Here is a 20,696-nt window from a genome sequence, read left to right on the forward strand (position 1 = left end):
TCCCCCTCCTGTATTATAAGACGTTCAGGCAGGACCTCCTCCTAAAAATTGCAAGCCGTCCTGAACTCCATTCTGGACGGAGCTGCACCCTTGGCCCACTACAACAGCGAACATCATGATCCTCCTGAAGGAAGGCAGATGCTGTGCCACAGTTACCATCCAATCTCGGTCCTGGATGTGGACCCAAATCTCGGTCCAGGATGTGGACCTGTTCGATAAATTTGGGACAATACAATCTGGGCCCTAAACCTGATCTCATCAGCCAGACGACTGAGATGCCCAGTCCTTTTCCTGTCCACGGACGCTGAAAAAGCGTTTGACAGGGTGCACTGGGATCTGATGTTCGGGGTGCTCTGAGGCCTGGGAATCATACCAAAATTCCTCTGCTGGGTTGAGACACTATACTCGTGTCCTATACTCATCAAGGACAGGTCCCCCCCATAGAGAATTCCCAACTGACGCCACCCAAAGGACTAGCATTACCCAACATCGAGAAATACTTCCTGACAGCCCACTTCACCAGGATCCTCAACTGGTCGGCAGCGGCGCGTGAGAAGCCATGGATACAACTGGAGTTGCATAGCACTGGCTGAGATCTACGGACCTTACTAGGATCACTAAAGAGGACAGAAAACGCATTCCGCTTTCCAATCCTTTTGTAGCCGCAACCCTGCAGACTTGGCACAGATACAGCACAAAGCATTACCTCATGAAAGACTCCAGCCCATTACTCCCGCTGAAAGGCAACCCAGAAAAGCAACCCAGAACCCAGCAGGAGATCAGGGACCACTTCCAAGTTTGACAAAACACATTCCAATACTCTGTATGACAAACGTCCTCCGGGCACCATTTGCCACCTGCCCACTTGCCGAACTCTTCCTAGAACAGCCACACACGTTCCTCCATACTCCACCAAGAGAACAAATAATCACCTGCTATGCTCGGTCGATCCCGCAGAAACCCTGCCTTCTTAGAGACCTAACGCAATTTGAAGCACTCTGCACAAAGTCTGAAGAACCAGCACGAGCCCTGTCCCTGATATACTTGTACCTGGTGAAGGGCCACTACTACTTACTCCCCCCCTGAATCCCTGCCCCCCTACCCTCACCAACCCAGACCTAATCCAATCAACCTAGAACCTTGAGCAACTACCCACGGCCCAATTTCACATGACCATGGGGAGCCACCTCGATCAGAGGGCCATAACACGGTACCAACGCACCCACTCATGAGGGGCAGTAGACCCCGGGCTAACACCATAGGACTTACTCAAACAAGCCCCCAAAGACCTAAGATATGACACTAAACATTTCCAAATGACATTAGAAGGGCGGACAACGCAGCACCTCTCGCAGCACACCCGCACACACAACACACAGCTAACAATAACTAAAGTGAACACAACCCATTAAATGAGCAAGTGGCGGGTCTATTCACTGCAGACACATCGAGAAGGGGAATGACGCAACACAAAGCAAGGTTAGCACCATGGTATCCAGAAAAGTCAGTCCCCATGCACCGTATTGCTTATGCTCCATCTCTTGCACGGGAAAACTATTACTCCGCAAAAGGTTCCGTACGATCTCTGAGCAGGTCACGTCAGGGACGTTTTAGCTGCAAGGCAAACAAGTCATTTGCCTTGGGCGGCATTTTCCAGGGGGCGGCAAAAAAAGCCGCCCCCAAATGCCCAGGGCAAATGCCTTCTTAGCCTGGCGGCTAACTGACATGCTGGGCGGGCGGGCAGCGCTGGCGGGCGGCTGGCAATGGAGCACTTCCTCTAAGCTGTCTGCTCAGCTCCCTTGCACACCGCAGAGTGAGGCTGGGAGCCAGCCTCACTCTGAGGCTCCCAGCCTCACTATGCGGCGCACGAGGGAGCTGAGCAGACAGCTCAGAGGAAGTGCTCCCTCGCCAGCCGCCTGCCCAGCAACCAGCCCAGCAGCTGACGGCAGCTCCACTAGACCCCAGGGAGAAAGAGAATCCCCCCCAGCATTCCCAAAGGTAAGGAGGCTGGGGGGGGGGTAAAAAAAAATTGCTAATGTGAGTGAGTGTGTGTGTCTGTTAGTGAGTGTGAGTGTGTCTGTTAGTGTGTGTGTCTGTTAGTGTGTGTGTCTGCTAGTGTGTGTGTCTGTTAGTGTGTGTGTGTCTGTTAGTGAGTGAGTGTGTGTCTGTTAGTGAGTGTGAGTGTGTCTGTCAGTGTGTGTGACTGTGTGTGTGTGTGCCTGTTAGTGTGTGTCTGACTGTGTGTGTGTGCCTGTTAGTGAGTGTGTGTGTTTGTTAGTGAGTGTGTGTGTTTGTTAGTGAGTGTGTGTGTTTCTGTTAGCTAATGTATGCATATCTGTCAGTGAATTTGTGTATTTAGAAGGCGGGGTGGGGGGAAGGGTTGGGTGTGGGTGGCGGGGGGAGAGGAGGGCGCCCAAGTTTTGTCCTGCCTAGGGCAGCACAAAACCAGGATACACCACTGGGTCAAGTATTCTGTTCAGCTAAAGTTCATGACCTCACCCAAAAACAACAGGCACAATAAAGATGTATTTAATACAAAAAGTTATAACAGAAACAAACAAACAAAAACAAAAAAGTTAGAAACAAAACCAATCTCTATCTGTTTCTCCATAATGTATGCACTGTATGAGACACGTCCCCTGAATGGGAAAACTGTTTATTGTGATGAGGTCAATAAAAATGGATTTAACACAAATCAAACAAAAGCAATTGAAATAGCTCAACACAACAAATGCATCAAGTGGTTTCCCCAAATTCCATTGAAAATGCAACTTATAATGATCCTCTATTATAACTTTTGTTTGATTTGTTTATTGCAAACAGCTGAAAGTCTGTAAATTTTGACAATAAATCAGATTTTCACTGAGGTTAAATAATTTTGATTACAACTGTATGTAATAAACACAGATTTTTGTTTAAGTTACTTTAAGTGATTTTTTTAAAGTCCTCCACACAGTCCACCACAGTCCACCACAGTCCACCACAGTCCACCACAGTCCACAGAAGGTTAGAAATCATCAGATATGAGTTGATTTTAAAACTAAAAAGAACTTCACAAACCACAGGAAAGGCTTTTCAATAATTAAGCAATACCCAAAATTTTGCCAAGCTTGAGCAGGACAAATACTGCTAACACCACTCTTGTGTTGATGTCATGTACAAGCAAACTATTCTTAGATGATCACTAATAACTGTTATGCAAATATAAGAAAGCAAAATGATAACACAAACAATGCAAATAAAACAAAGCAAAATGATAACACAATACATAATACCCAAAATGTCCAATTTGAATAGTATTAAAGATATGTACATGCATATCAATGTGGCTTTCAAATACAACATTTTCATAAAACACACCACACATTATCATTAAGGCACTATAGAAGAGATCAAATAGGCAGGTCAAAGTTTATGACACTGTTATTTATATATTTTATAAATGTTCTGACAGCAACAAGTTATTTTATAAAAAAAAAAAAAAATAAGAGGGGAAAAAACCCAGGTAGGTCACATCCATTTTGCTAGTCATTAAAGGGACACTATAGTCACCCAGACCACTTCATCTCATTAAAGTGGTCTGGGTTGAGTGTCCATGTTCCACTTAATCGTGCAATATAAATCATTGAAGTTTTTGAGAAACTAAGGACTAAGACTGCCTCTAGTGGCTGTCAATCAGGTGCTTTCAGGTTGCTAATGGACTTTTGGTCACCGAACCGATGCTGGATATCCTCACACACTGCATGAGGACATCAAGCGTTCATAAAGCATTAGAGGTTATGGGGAGGGCCTAATCTGCTTGCTGTGCATTAGCCTCCCTGTCGGAATAGGTGGAGCGCCAATCCAGTGCTGAGAGACACTGGTGTTGGAATTCGGTAAGTGACTAAACAGTTTTTTTTAACCCTTTACGTGCCAGGGGGAGGGGAGGGAGCTGTGAGGAGGACCAGCTGTCTCTATAGTGCTAGGAACACAGAATCCCTTTAACCTCACAATACAGGTGATACTCGAAAAATTATAATATCGTGTGAAAGTTTATTTATTTCAGTAATGCAACGTAAAAGGGGAAACTAATATATGAGATAGACACATTACATGCAAAGCAAGATAGTTCAAGCCGTGATTTGTCATAAGTGCGATGATTATGGCTTACAGCTCATGAAAACACCAAATCCACAATCTCAGTAAATTAGAATATCACATGCAATCAATGAAACAAGGAGTGTACATAGAACAATATCGGACCTCTGAAAAGTATAAACATACATACAGGGCCGTCTTTAACATTGATTGGACCCTGGGCAAGCATTTGTTTGGGCCCCCTGGATCCTGCCATCCCTCGCCCTCCCCCGAAACTTTCACTCTCTGGCATGCAATCACACCCTCCACCCCAACACAGACAGTGCCCTGGTGCAAGACATTGTTTTGAGCCTCCCCTCTAGCGCAAGAGCAGAGAAAAGATAGATCCTCATCTGTTGTACAATTCCCACGATGCTATGCCAGCTGGGGATCATTCTTGCAGTGCTGTATTTGTGAGTAGTGTTGTCGCGAACCCAGAATTTTCGGTTCGCGAACGGCGAACGCGAACTTCCGCAAATGTTCGCGAACCGGCGAACCGCGCGAACCGCCATTGACTTCAATGGGCAGGCGAATTTTAAAAACAACAGGGACTCTTTCTGGCCACAATAGTGATGGAAAAGTTGTTTCAAGGGGACTAACACCTGGACTGTGGCATGCCAGAGGGGGATCCATGGCAAAACTCCCATGGAAAATTGCACAGTTGATGCAGAGTCTGGTTTTAATCCATAAAGGGCAGAAATCACCTAACATTGACACCTGTCCTCAAAGACCAGCCCTGATACACACTGACACAGAGCAGAATAGAGACTGTTCCCCCTACATAGGGTCACTTGGCAGATATGGATTGACACCTGTCCTCAAAACCCCTGATACACACTGACACAGAGCAGAATAGGGACTGTTCCCCCTACATAGGGTCACTTGGCAGATATGGATTGACACCTATCCTAATGATCCCTGATACACACTGACACAGAGCAGAATAGAGACTGTTCCCCCTACATAGGGTCACTTGGCAGATATGGATTGACACCTGTCCTCAAAACCCCTGATACACACTGACACAGAGCAGAATAGGGACTGTTCCCCCTACATAGGGTCACTTGGCAGATATGGATTGACACCTATCCTAATGATCCCTGATACACAGTGACACAGAGCAGAATAGGGACTGTGCCTCCTACATAGGGTCACTTGGCAGATATGGATTGACACCTATCCTAATGATCCCTGATACACAGTGACACAGAGCAGAATAGGGACTGTTCCTCCTACATAGGGTCACTTGGCAGATATGGATTGACACCTATCCTAATGATCCCTGATACACAGTGACACAGAGCAGAATAGGGACTGTTCCCCCTACATAGGGTCACTTGGCAGATATGGATTGACACCTATCCTAATGATCCCTGATACACACTGACACAGAGCAGAATAGAGACTGTTCCCCCTACATAGGGTCACTTGGCAGATATGGATTGACACCTATCCTAATGATCCCTGATACACAGTGACACAGAGCAGAATAGGGACTGTTCCTCCTACATAGGGTCACTTGGCAGATATGGATTGACACCTATCCTAATGATCCCTGATACACAGTGACACAGAGCAGAATAGGGACTGTTCCTCCTACATAGGGTCACTTGGCAGATATGGATTGACACCTATCCTAATGATCCCTGATACACACTGACACAGAGCAGAATAGAGACTGTTCCCCCTACATAGGGTCACTTGGCAGATATGGATTGACACCTATCCTAATGATCCCTGATACACACTGACACAGAGCAGAATAGAGACTGTTCCCCCTACATAGGGTCACTTGGCAGATATGGATTGACAAATCCCTGACAAACATCTACGACATGCAAGGAAGGCAGCAGGGGCGCAAATGACCCACTCCCGACGCGGGAAGGCAGTGACGACAAATAACAATACAGGACTCTTTAGAGGCCCTGTAATTGTAATCAGTCCACTTGAAATCCTTTAACTTTGATCAATTGGAGGGAAGTCTGGTGCAGAGCCACTGACCCATGCGCAGGGCCAGCCTTAGGCCTTTGGGCGCCCTGTGCAAGAAATCTTCACCCTGTCACACCCATGTGCAAGAAATCTTCACCCTGTCATAGGGTCACTTGGCAGATATGGATTGACATTCCCTGACAAACAGCTACCACATGCAAGGAAGGCAGCAGGGGCGCAAATGACCCACTCCCGACGCGGGAAGGTAGTGACGACAAATAACAATACAGGACTCTTTAGAGGCCCTGTAATTGTAATCAGTCCACTTGAAATCCTTTAACTTTGATCAATTGGAGGGAAGTCTGGTGCAGAGCCACTGACCCATGCGCAGGGCCAGCCTTAGGCCTTTGGGCGCCCTGTGCAAGAAATCTTCCCGATGCGGGAAGGTAGTGATGACAAATAACAATACAGGACTCTTTAGAGGCCCTGTAATTGTAATCAGTCCACTTGAAATCCTTTAACTTTGATCAATTGGAGGGAAGTCTGGTGCAGAGCCACTGACCCATGCGCAGGGCCAGCCTTAGGCCTTTGGGCGCCCTGTGCAAGAAATCTTCACCCTGTCACACCCATGTGCAAGAAATCTTCACCCTGTCACACACACACAGGCAGACAGCCATACACACGCACACACACAACTGCGACTGACTAGGTTTGTCACCTCCTCAAAAGGACGCATGAGCCTACAGGCATTGCGCATGAGCGTCCAGTAACGTGGCAAAAAAATTCCCAGCTCCCCAGAGGCTGTCCTTGCACCCCGGTCATACAAATATTCATTATCATTAACAGCTTTTTCTTGTTGGAGCAGGCGGTCGAACATTAGGAGTGTTGAATTCCAACGTGTAGGGCTGTCGCAAATCAAGCGCCTCACTGGCATGTTGTTTCGCCGCTGGATATCGGCAAAGTGAGCCATGGCCGTGTAGGAACGCCTGAAATGGCCACACACCTTCCTGGCCTGCTTCAGGACGTCCTGTAAGCCTGTGTACTTATGCACAAAGCGTTGTATGATCAGATTACACACATGTGCCATGCACGGCACATGTGTCAACTTGCCCAACTTCAATGCCGCTATCAAATTTTTTCCGTTGTCACACACCACTTTGCCGATATCCAGTTGCTGCGGAGTCAGCCACTTTTCCACCTGTGCGTTCAGGGCGGACAGGAGTGCTTGTCCGGTGTGACTCTCTGCTTTCAAGCAAGTCAAACCCAAGACGGCGTGACACTGCCGTATCCGGGATGTGGAATAGTACCTGGGGAGCTGGGGGGGTGCCGTTGATGTGGAGCAAGAAGCAGCGGCACAAGAGGACTCAGCCGAGGAGGTTATGGAAGAGGATGGACTGCCTGCAATTCGTGGCGGTGTCACCAACTCCTCTGCAATGCCACGCATTCCTTGCTTGTCAGCCGTCAGCAGGTTTACCCAATGCGCAGTGTAGGTGATATACCTGCCCTGACCATGCTTTGCAGACCAGGTATCAGTGGTCAGATGGACCCTTGCCCCAACACTGTGTGCCAGACATGCCATGACTTCCTTTTGCACAATCGAGTACAAGTTGGGGATTGCCTTTTGTGAAAAGAAATTCCGGCCGGGTACCTTCCACTGCGGTGTCCCAATAGCTAAAAAAATTTTGAACGCCTCAGACTCAACCAGATTGTATGGTAAAAGCTGGCGGGCTAATAGTTCGGACAAGCCAGCTGTCAGACGCTGGGCAAGGGGGTGACTTGGTGACATTGGCTTCTTACGCTCAAACATGTCCTTGACAGAAACACATGACTGTGGGCAGATGAGCGGGAACTGCTCAAGGCGGGAGACGGAGTGGCGGATGGTTGAGAGGGGGCAAGAAGGACAGCAGTGGTTGACGTGGCTGAAGATGCTGGACCAGGAGGAGGATGGCGGCTTAGAGTAGGCGTGCTGCTTGTACTCATGTGTTGATCCCATAGGCGTTTGTGATGTGAGATCATGTGCCTACGCAAAGCAGTTGTACCTAGGTGGGTGTTGGACCTCCCACGACTCAGTTTCCTTTGGCACAGGTTGCAAATGGCATCGCTGTTGTCAGAGGCAGACACACAAAAAAATGAGCTCTGCAATGACGGCATTCTGGTGGTGGACACAGCATGCGTTGATTGGCATGCTGTCGGGCTGACCCCGGGTGCCGATGCATGCTGTCTGACTGTGCCACTAGCTCCTTGCGACGACCCCCCCCTGCTTCCAACTCGTCTCCTCCTCCTCCTCTCTGTCTCCCCATCTGAACTTTCGCCCTGTTCTTCTTCTCTTCTAGCGGGCACCCACGTGACATCCATGGATGCATCGTCATCATCAACCGCTTCGCTTGTATCTGACAACTCAGAAAAGGAAGCAGCAGCGGGTACAACATCATCATCATCACACCGTACCTCCATGTGTTTAATGCTGCCTGCCTGAGACATATCCCTGTTATCTACATCCAAAATTATTTCTTTTAAATCGAAAGCTTAACCAATTGTTAAAACAGATATGAGTGGTGGCACTGGGCAAATAGGCACAGTATCCAATGTGAACCTCACACAGAAGCTGGCAGGCAGGCAACTGCTCTTCTATTACAGTGGAAACAAAATGTTGGTTGTAAAAGCACGCTAAAGAGACACCAGATATGATTTGCAACTGTCAAAGCACGCTGGCACAGGTCTGCAGAGCACACGCTGAAGTAGGCCTGAAACACAGACGCTTGCAGACAACTAACTGCTCTTCTATTACAGTGAAAAAAAATTATTTATTTTAAATCGAAAGCTTAACCAATTGTTAAAACAGATATGAGTGGTGGCACTGGGCAAATAGGCACAGTATCCAATGTGAACCTCACACAGAAGCTGGCAGGCAGGCAACTGCTCTTCTATTACAGTGGAAACAAAATTTTGGTTGTAAAAGCACGCTAAAGAGACACCAGATATGATTGGTAACTGTCAAAGCACGCTGGCACAGGTCTGCAGAGCACACGCTGAAGTAGGCCTGAAACACAGACGCTTGCAGACAACTAACTGCTCTTCTATTACAGTGAAAAATAATTATTTCTTTTAAATCGAAAGCTTAACCAATTGTTAAAACAGATATGAGTGGTGGCACTGGGCAAATAGGCACAGTATCCAATGTGAACCTCACACAGAAGCTGGCAGGCAGGCAACTGCTCTTCTATTACAGTGGAAACAAAATTTTGGTTGTAAAATCACGCTAAAGAGACACCAGATATGATTGGCAACTGTCAAAGCACGCTGGCACAGGTCTGCAGAGCACACGCTGAAGTAGGCCTGAAACACAGACGCTTGCAGACAACTAACTGCTCTTCTATTACAGTGAAAAAAAATTATTTCTTTTAAATCGAAAGCTTAACCAATTGTTAAAACAGATAGGAGTGGTGGCACTGGGCAAATAGGCACAGTATCTAATGTGAACCTCACACAGAAGCTGGCAGGCAGGCAACTGCTCTTCTATTACAGTGAAAAAAAAATATTTATTTTAAATGTAAAGCTTAACCTATTGTTAAAACAGATATGAGTGGTGGCACTGGGCAAACAGGCACAGTATCCAATGTGAACCTCACACAGAAGCTGGCAGGCAGGCAACTGCTCTTCTATTACAGTGAAAACAAAATATTTATTTTAAATGTAAAGCTTAACCTATTGTTAAAACAGATATGAGTGGTGGCACTGGGCAAATAGGCACAGTATCCAATGTGAACCTCACACAGAAGCTGGCAGGCAGGCAGGCAACTGCTCTTCTATTACAGTGAAAAAAATATATATATTTTAAATGTAAAGCTTAACCTATTGTTAAAACAGATATGAGTGGTGACACTGGGCAAATAGGCACAGTATCCAATGTGAACCTCACACAGAAGCTGGCAGGCAGGCACCTGCAATTACATTACACAGGAAAAAAAAAAAAAAAAAGCAGCCTGATGTTATTGCCCTAAAAAGGGCTTTTTGGGGTGCTGTCCTTACAACAGAGATCAGATGAGTCCTTCAGGATTGTAGTGGACACTGAATACCCTAGCCTAGCTATCAATTTCCCTATGTAATCAGCAGCAGCTAAACTTTCCCTCCTCTCACTAAGCATGCATCTTCCGAATGAATCGAAAATGGATGCTGGGAGGGAGGTTGGAGGGTGTGGAAGGGAGGGAGTGCTGCTGATTGGCTGTAATGTGTCTGCTGACCGAGAGGCACAGGGTCAAAGTTTGCCCAATGATGACGAATAGGGGGTGGATCGAACTGCGCATGTGTCCGCCAGCCGCGGCGAACGCGAACACGCTAATTTCGCCGGGAACTGTTTGCCGGCGGACAGTTCGGTACATCACTATTTGTGAGCAGTGTTTGTGCATTTGAATGTGAGCATGTTGTTGTCTACAGTATGTGTGTGCATGTAGGGTATAGTATTGGTGTTTAAGTGTAGGGATGTGTTTCTATATACTTTTTGAGTTTGAATTCAGGGGTGTGTTGTATGTAATATTTGCAGGGGTGTGGCTGCATGTTGTGTTTGATTGCCTTGATGAATGATATACATTCACAGATATACATACACATTAGCACACTGATACATGCAAACATCTAGACACATGCACACACTGACAAAGACTGGCGTATACACACACAGCCACATACATAAATACATGTGCACACACAGAGATAAAGACACTGGCACATCCACACACAGAGATACACACTTACACACACTGACACAGATATATACACAAATACATATGTATTTGTATGCAGTGTTGCCGTAGGAATGCTGAGATGTATGCATTGTCACACAGATGCGCTCTCACACAAACAGTGATGCACACAGGGACACAGATACACATGCAGTGGTGTATTTGTGTGCATTGTTAATGTTGGAATGCAGGGTTGTATTTGTGTGCAATGTTAGATGGGATGTATGCATTGCCACCCGCACAGATACACACTTACACATACTGACACTCATACACACACAGGTACATATACACACTGACACAAAGGTACACTGACACAAACACAGCCAGATACACACACACTGACACACAGCCTGATACACACTTACACACACAGTGTCAGATACACACACACACAGTCAGATACAAACACTGACACAAACACAGCCAGATACACACACAGCAGATACACACACACACACACACAGCAGATACACACAGCAGATACACACACACACACACACACAGTGAGATACACATACACACACCCACCCACACACACACACACACACAGTCAGATACACACACACTCTCAGATACACATACAGTCAGATACACATAAACACACACAGTCAGATACACACACACACACAGTCAGACACACACACACACACACAGTCAGATATACACACAGTGAGATATACACACACAGTCAGATACACATACACACATACAGTCAGATACACACACACACATACAGTCAGATAAACATACATACAGAGTCAGATATACACACACAGTGAGATATACACACACACACACACACACATACTTACAGCCAGATACACATACACACACACACAAACACACACACACACAGTCAGTCATATGAATTCACATAGTTTAGCCTCCCTCCTTACCTTTACAGAAGTGTGGCTTCCCTGTAGTCCACTGGGAGCTGGATGGCTGATACTGATGGGAGTCTTCTTGGTGGTCTGTACCTCCTCCTTCTCTCCATGTATGTCTCCTCCTCCCCAGCGACACTCTGTTAAATGGGAGGAAGTGAACTCACAACATTTCCTCCCAGCGGGCTGGAAGACAGGGGCTCGGTCAGGAGCTCTCTTAAAGGGCCGGGGGCACCTGATTACATCACCTGCTGCAGCCCACTGGGATATTTCTCAGTATCCTGGTGGGCTGTTCAGACCTGGCTGCGGGCAGGGGGCCCACAGGGCAGCTGCTTTGGGCCCCCCAGGAGCAATTGGGCCCGGGGCAGCTGCCCCGTTTGCCCCTTGTTAAAGACGGCCCTGCATACATATGGACTCAGTACTTGGTTTGGGCCCCTTTTGCAGCAATTACTGCCTCAATGCGGCGTTGCATGGAAGCTATCAGCATGTGGCACTGCTGAGGTGTTTTGGAAGACCAGGATGCTTCAATAGGGGCCTTCAGGTCTTCTGCATTGTTCGGTCTCATGAATCTCATCTTTCTCTTGGCAATGCCCCATAGATTCTCTATAGGGTTCAGGTCAGGCAAGTTTGCCCCATGGTCATTGAACCAGGCTTTGGTGCTTTTGGCAGTGTGGGCAGGTGCCAAGTCCTGCTGGAAAATGAAGTCAGCATCCCCATAAAGCTTGTGTGCGGAAGGAAGCATGAAGTGCTCAAAAATCTCCTGGTAGATGACTGCGTTGACCCTGGGCTTAATGAAGCACAATGGACCAACACCAGCAGATGACATGGCTCCCCAAATCAACACAGACTGTGGAAACTTCACACTGGACTTCAAGCATCTTGCAGTGTGTGCCTCTCCATTTTTCCTCCAGACTCTGGGTTTCCAAATGAGATGCAAAAGTTGCTCTCATCAGAAAAGAGGAGTTTGGACCACTGAGCAACAGACCGGGTCTGTTTTTCTTTAGCCCAGGTAAGACGCTTCTGACGTTGTTTGTTGTTCAGGAGTGGCTTGACAAGAGGAATACGACATCTGAAGCCCATGTCCAGGATCCGTCTGTGTGTGGTGGCTCTTGATGCACTGACTCCAGCCTCAGTCCACTCCTTGTGAAAGTCCCCAACACATTTGCATGACCTTTTCCTGACAATCCTCTCCAGGCTGCGGTCATCCCTGCTGCTTGTGCACCTTTTTCTTCCACACTTTCCCTTCCACATAACTTTCTATTAATGTGCTTTGATACAGCACTTTGGGAACATCCAACTTCCTTCGCAATTAACTTTTAAGGCTTTCCCTCCTTATGGAAATACCAATGATGGTTTTCTGCACAACTGTCAGGTCAGCAGTCTTCCCCATGATTGTGATTCCTACTGAACCAGACTGAGAGACCATTTAAAGGCTCAGAAACCCTTTGCAGGTGTTATGGCTTACTTAGCTGATTAGAGTGGGACACTGTGAGCCTAGAATATTGCACCTTTTCACAATATTCTAATTTACTGAGATTGTGGATTTGGGGTTTTCATGAGCTGTAAGCCATAATCATCGCACTTATGAAAAATCACGGCTTGAACTATCTTGCTTTGCATATAATGCGTCTATCTCATATATTAGTTTCCCCTTTTACGTTGCATTACTGAAATAAATGAACCTTTGCACAATATTCTAATTTTTCGAGTATCACCTGTATGTTTTCTGGCCAGTAGAAAAAAATTGTGATATTTTTGGATTGTGATTGCACTGAAAACACTAAACCGAAATTCAGAAAGTGTTATCAATCCAATACCAAAGCTGGATTTAAAAAAACAAACATTGAGATTTTTATCATGCTTCATATAGATTAACCTCCTGTCAAAGTGACTCACCTGATTATTGGCATCATTGTAGTGATAGAGCAGGACCCCAATGTTGTATCTATCATGCCTTTCTCGAGGGGTGAGATCAGTTGGAACTGCTTGTGGTATAAATATGTAGCAAATACACAGAATATTAGATGATCTGGCATGAGGTATGCTTCCCAGATGTCTTGTCATGACAACAGTCCTCTAGGAATCTCAAACTTGCACATGTTATCATGGCACCGTATAACAGCTCATAGGTACTGTAGCGGACTGGACCCTGCACCAGAGTCTGCCCCAGTTTCCTGGAGGGGACTGCTTGCTCGCTTCCTGCCCTGTGATTATGGTCCCTGGGAGATATGGCCCTTCAAGTACAATATTTGGGAATAATGGATTATGTATGACCTTACTGGCCCTTTAAGATCCATCTGGGGACATACTGTGGAGTTACTGGGTGACCCCCATTTCATGTATCAGAGGCACATGGTGAGAACAATGGATGAAGCACATGGTGAGAACAATGGATGGCGGCCATTTTAACTCACAGACATTGTTGTGACTTTTCTACACGGTGCCATCTCGCCGGTATTTGGCACACAAAGACATCGTGCAGTAGTTTTAAACTATACAACAGGGGACACATTATACAGTAATTATTTTTTTATCTAATCTGTATATGTTCTGCGGAATCTGCATTAAACTGTATCTTCCAAACTACTGAATGGATCTGGGTGAATTTTGTATTCCTGTATTCCTCTGCCTGTGATAATGAGATTACCCATTGTGCTCAGTAATCCTATTACAGGCAGAGGGGAGGATCTTGTGTGGGAGTGTCTGTGTGTATTGTACCGATTGATTGGTTGTTTTGTCCCTCCCTGTGGGCGGACCTGTATTCTCAACAACTGTAATAAAAATCAGGCTGGGAGTGCCAGCCTCAGTTCCTGCTTAACCCTCAAAGTGAAGTGTTGTCTCATTATTGGGGGAGGATTTATTGTATGCTGTTCCAGTTTGACTGCTAGGAGTGTAAACCTATTCGTATGGTTTCCTATTCAACTGTCTACAGCATTCATATGCTTGAGAGGATTTATACGCTTCTCTGATTCGGTGGTTGTGGTGTCTGCTGCAGTGCTTGGAGTCCTCAGGAAACGCTAGGAGCATCCTTCAACGGAGGTACCCAGGCGGGGTGCCAGGCGATCCGTTACATTGGTGGCAAGCGGTGGGATGGCATCCTAGTGCGAGGTAAAGCAGCTCAGAGACACTGTTTGGATTTACAAATTGAGGGCAACGCTAGCACTCGTGCAGCGCCCCTGGGAGCAGACAAGTATGGAAGGTTCTGGCTCTGGAGATGATTGGCTGGCCGAGGTGAGGCAGAGAGTGGCCGAGTATGGGGATGATATACCCATGGAGACACGTCGGGTGATCTGGAACCAGGTCATGGCCGAGCGAAACACAAGGCTGGGCCGAGAATTCCGGCTGGCGAAAGAGAGGAAGTATGCTCAGCAGCAGGAGCGTTACAGCAGCCGAGTAGAGGCTGCATCCGAGGAGGTTGGCCGTCTTTCTCTGAGGCGGCGGGAGGAACCCGAAGTGGGGGTCCTCATAGACTGGTCCTGTGAGGAACCACAACAGGCAGGTAGAGATGGGACCAAGGTCTCTCCACCGGGCCCACCGGGATGCTGGGCAGCCGGCCCAGATCCCCAGCAGCAGCCAGAGTTGCCAGGTGGGGAAGCAGGTGGCCCTTACTCACAAATGTTGAGGGGCCTCACGGATTGGTCCTAGGAAGACCCACAGATGGCAGGTGGAGATGGGATTGCGGTCTCTCTACCGGCCCTACAGGGATGCTGGGCAGTCGGCCCAGATCCCCAGCGGCAGTGTGCGTTACAGGGAGCTGAAGGTGCCATCCTTCCTCCCCAGCGGCAGTGTGTGCTACAGAAAGCTGAAGGTGTCATCCTTCCTCCCCAGCGGCAGTCTACAGTTCAGGGAGAGGAGCTTGTTACCCCCTCTCCCCAGCGGCAGTCTGCGGTTCAGAGAGAGGAGCTTGTTGCCCCCTCTCCCCAGCGGCAGTCTACAGTTCAGGGAGAGGAGCTGGTTACCCCCTCTCCCCAGCAGAAGCATAACCCACCAAGGGGAGACACTAAGCCCCTCACCAGCGCAGATGGGACCGTGGTCTCTGCGCCCAAGCTACAGGGAGTACGGAGGGTCAGCCCTGCTCCCCAGCGGCAGAATATTTTACCGGGAGGGGAGAGTCTCGTTCCCCCTCCACAGTGGCAGCCTAGCCCACCAAGGGGAGACACTAAGCCCCTCACCAGCGCAGATGGGACCGTGGTCTCTGCGCCCAAGCTACAGGGAGTACGGAGGGTCAGCCCTGCTCCCCAGCGGCAGAATATTTTACCGGGAGGGGAGAGTCGCGTTCCCCCTCCCCAGTGGCAGCCTAGCCCACCAAGGGGAGACACTAAGCCCCTCACCAGCGCAGATGGGACCGTGGTCTCTGCGCCCAAGCTACAGGGAGTACGGAGGGTCAGCCCTGCTACCCAGCGGCAGAATATTTTACCGGGAGGGGAGAGTCTCGTTCCCCCTCCCCAGTGGCAGCCTAGCCCACCAAGGGGAGACACTAAGCCCCTTACCAGCGCAGATGGGAACGTGGTCTCTGCGCCCAAGCTACAGGGAGTACGGAGGGTCAGTCCTGCTCCCCAGTGGCCGAATCTTTTACCGGGAGGGAAGGGTCTCGTTCCCCCTCCCCAGCGGCAGCCTAGCCCACCAAGGGGAGACAGTAAACCCCACAACAGTGCAGATGGGACCGAAGTCTCTGCACTGGCAGCACAAGGGGTAAGGACGGTCGGTCCTGTCCCCCAGCCACAGAGCTGTGTATCCAGAGGGGAGACAGTCGGTCTCCCCCTCCCACAACCAGGCTCCAACCAGGCTACTTCCGGGGTAGCGCTGGCACCAGGGCAGAGTACCCCTAGTCTCTGTCCACTCAGCAACCCACCAAGGCAGCCTACCAGTCCCCCACACAGCCGTGGTGAGGCACCTGGACCTGAACAAGTTTCTCCTTCATCCAGGTGCAGTAACTATTTTTTTGTGGGTGGGCTGTACTGCTGTTTGTGCTGACCGGCAGGAGGTCAGATACCCTGTTAGTCTAGTTGGTAAAGGGGAGAAATGTAGCGGACTGGACCCTGCACCAGAGTCTGCCCCAGTTTCCTGGATGGGACTGCTTGCTCAATTCCTGCCCTGTGATTATGGTCCCTGGGAGATATGGCCCTTCAAGTACAATATTTGGGCATAATGGATTATGTATGACCTTACTGGCCCTTTAAGATCCATCTGGGGACATACTGTGGAGTTACTGGGTGACCACCATTTCATGTATCAGAGGCACATGGTGAGAACAATGGATGAAGCACATGGTGAGAACAATGGATGGCGGCCATTTTAACTCACAGACATTGTTGTGACTTTTCTACATGGTGCCATCTCGCCGGTATTTGGCACACAAAGACATCGTGCAGTAGTTTTAAACTATACAACAGGGGACACATTATACAGTAATTATTTTTTATATAATCTGTATATGTTCTGCGGAATCTGCATTAAACGGTATCTTCCAAACTGCTGAATGGATCTGGGTGAATTTTGGATATGTGGTTCACCCAGATCCCCTGGTTCTGAGGATATACTCATATTTCATATTTATATGGGGTTATTGCGTGTTTTGGGGTCCCTGTGATATTTTTATAAAACTGTATTCCTCTGCCTGTGATAATGAGATTACCCATTGTGTTCAGTAATCCTATTACAGGCAGAGGGGATGATCTTGTGTGGGAGTGTCTGTGTGTATTGTACTGATTGATTGGTTGTTTTGTCCCTCCCTGTGGGCGGACCTGTATTCTCAACAACTGTAATAAAAATCAGGCTGGGAGTGCCAGCCTCAGTTCCTGCTTAACCCTCAAAGTGAAGTGTTGTCTCATTATTGGGGGAGGATTTATTGTATGCTGTTCCAGTTTGACTGCTAGGAGTGTAAACCTATTCGTATGGTTTCCTATTCAACTGTCTACAGCATTCATATGCTTGAGAGGATTTATACGCTTCTCTGATTTGGTGGTTGTGGTGCCTGCTGCAGTGCTTGGAGTCCTCAGGAAACGCTAGGAGCATCCTTCAACGGAGGTACCCAGGCGGGGTGCCAGGCGATCCGTTACAGGTACCATTGGCTCACTGTTACCATACAGGACCAAATAATCAAAGAGAGACAGAGTGCATGAAGGAAACTCATGTTGGGTGACCAATTTTTTTCAGGAATGAAATGTCAGCCAATAGTTATATGGACTATCGCACAGTGATATACTAATGCGGCAAGCTGAGAGTCTGCCATGGCTTGCTGCCTTATTCTACCATTCTTCCAAGGCCCTTGTTAGTTGGCTTCGCTTCCATATATTTGCTGACAGTTTATTATCCCTTTGGAGCATCAAGGATATGTCCCTCTGCGATTGTTTCATTTGTGTCAATGCATATGTAGCAAAAGAACAATTATGAATAACATGTTTGCTAACATGTTTAACTAATTTCCATTTGCTTTCTCTTTTAGCTTCAAGGTATGACTTACGAATGAACACCGACATCAGAGAACTCAGAAACAACTTCAATGCATCTTCTCCAGTTAACATCTCCAGCCTGACACCACAACCAGCTGGATCTAGTGAAACATTTTCATTTGTACCTGAAAATGTGGTTATAAAAAATGGAAGTATATTTTATTTTGCAATTGTTGCAATTGACAAGGTTTCACAAATTTCAGATCTGTCAAATATAGCCCAAGCTGCTCTTTTCATTCCTCCAACACCAGCTCCTGCTGTCACAACACCAGCTCCTGCTGTCACAACACCAGCTCCTGCTGTCACAACACCCATTACTACTGTCACAACACCCATTACTACTGTCACAACACCCATTACTACTGTCACAACACCCATTACTACTGTCACAACACGCGTTACTACTGTCACAACAAAAAATGCAAGTTCTAAACCAGTATCCATATCAGTAACTGTACTTTTGTTTAACTTTTTATTTCATATGCATGTTTAAGTATGTACACCAAATACAATGATCCAGTTTAATATTGTATATAAAATCATTCTTTCCATGTTTAGTTAAACAAACTGCTGTTTTGTATTGTTGCTAATTATATTAAACATATTTTCCTTCCCCCCCAATAGACTGAAAATCATTTAAATGAGAGATGAGCTGATCACACATATGTGTAACAGTTATACAGAGTCAGAAATACCTTGATTTTGTTTATTAGCCCTGTAACTCTTTGTCTGTCCCTATCGATATACCCAAAGACTCCAGTTTTAGTCTGTAGGATATTACCTGGGCAGCCTGGACAGTGCATGTTGGAAGGCAATTTTTGTTGCACCTTTTCTTTTCTCTTCCCCTTTTTGGAAATCTTTGCCAGTTATTTTTTAGTTACCAACCAGCACCTTACATAACCCCCTGTACACTTTTTCCCATATTAACCTTGATGAAAACTAGGTTTATAAATATTGATAAATCCAGGATAGGATAAATCCTAGCAATCTGTCCTGCTATGATTTAAAACAAGGAGGGGTTAGGTGACCCTGTCCTGCAGAGCTCTGAATCCATGGAATGAACTATCACAAAACACACTTCCACCCAAATGAAATCCGTGAAAGATATCTGCCTCTCTATATCGCTAATAAATCTTACCTATAATAACTATTGATGTTTACTCTTTACAATTTTAAACAGTTTTGTAACTGTATAGTTTTACTTATCCACTGGAACATGCTTGAGAATGAAAGAAATCTCAATATATGTTACCTGGCAAAACATTTATTTTCATTTTATAATTGTGCTATTTGACTTGTAGATGAATACACATATTTGCATATCATATTTAATCCAGGTTTTTCTTTATTGGCAAACAGTACTAATTTAGCAAAATAATTAATCGGTTTACAAAGTGGTTGCATGGCAAATGAACTGATTGCAGTTTTGTACAGATCTCATAGAATTAGACAAGGTTACAAAATGTGAATATCAAAGTGTACTTGCAGCCCAATTCACAGTGGTGTATCCTGATAATATGGTAGCAATGCAAGAATAAATGAGGTGAAGTCAGGGACGTATTAGCCGCGAGGCAAACAAGGCATTTGCCTTGGGCGGCATTTTCCAGGGGGCGGCAAAAAAAGCCGCCCCCAAATGTCCAGGGAAAATGTCTTGTTAGCCTTGCGGCTAACTGACAAGCCAGGCGGGTGGTCGGGCGGCTCTGGCGAGTGAGCACTTTCCCCTGAGTGCTCTGCTCAGCTCCCTCGAGCGCCACAGAGTGGTGCTGGGAGCCGGAATATGACGTCATATTCCAACTTCTGGCATCACTCTGCGGCGCACGAGGGAGCTGAGCAGAGCACTCAGGGGAAAGTGCTCCCTCGCCAGCGCCGCCCGACCACCCGCCTGGCTTGTCTGTTAGCCGCAAGCCTAACAAGACATTTGCCCTGGGCATTTGGGGGCGGCATTTTTTGCCGCCCCCTGGAAAATGCCGCCCAAGGCAAATGCCTTGTTTGCCTCGCGGCTAATACGTCCCTGACTTCACCTCATTTATTCTTGCATTGCTACCATATTATCATGTGTTACTATAGAACTGTTACCATTTATATCTGTAGTTTGCCACTGTAATTTTCTATGCATGCAGTTTGTATTATTGCCATTTAATGCTTCTGACCAATATTTCATGTACACAGTTAATATTTTAGTTGATAGAATTTGGTTGCTAAACCTTTCAACACATTCTTACTCTACATTGTTAAATACCTTCATATAACTGTTCTATCTCTGTTCTTCAGGCCTCATCTCACACTCCCTCATGGGAATAGCGATTGTAATGCTCTGCTTTTTTTTTCTCTCACCACTTCCCACCAAACCTCCTCCCCTCCCTCCCACCCAGGTTCCCCCTAAATATATAGCATGCTCCTCCAGCTGTTTGAGATTCTCACTCAATTACCTATTTATTCCTATAACATTTTACCAATAGCTGCTTCTCTCAGTTAACTCTTTGAGTCATCACCTCTAAATTTCTCCTGCTACCTTTTGTCTCAATTTCCCACGGTATCCTTTAGATTGTAAGCTCACAGGCTATCTAGCTAAGCAC

General features: G+C 46.8%; 1 protein-coding gene across 1 annotated transcript in view; it reads left to right on the forward strand.

Moving 5' to 3' along the window:
- LOC134569172 (calcium-activated chloride channel regulator 1-like) overlaps positions 1-20,421 on the forward strand; it is a 58,387-nt gene extending 37,966 nt beyond the window's left edge. The window contains exons 14-15 of the mRNA XM_063428084.1: positions 18,114-18,568; positions 20,392-20,421. Of these exons, the coding sequence (XP_063284154.1) occupies positions 18,114-18,568; positions 20,392-20,421 (485 nt within the window). The remainder of the gene's footprint in view (positions 1-18,113; positions 18,569-20,391) is intronic.
- Positions 20,422-20,696: the final 275 nt, after the last annotated feature.

This window comes from Pelobates fuscus, chromosome 7 (genome assembly GCF_036172605.1).
Source record: "Pelobates fuscus isolate aPelFus1 chromosome 7, aPelFus1.pri, whole genome shotgun sequence".
NCBI classification, from domain to species: Eukaryota; Metazoa; Chordata; class Amphibia; order Anura; family Pelobatidae; genus Pelobates; species Pelobates fuscus.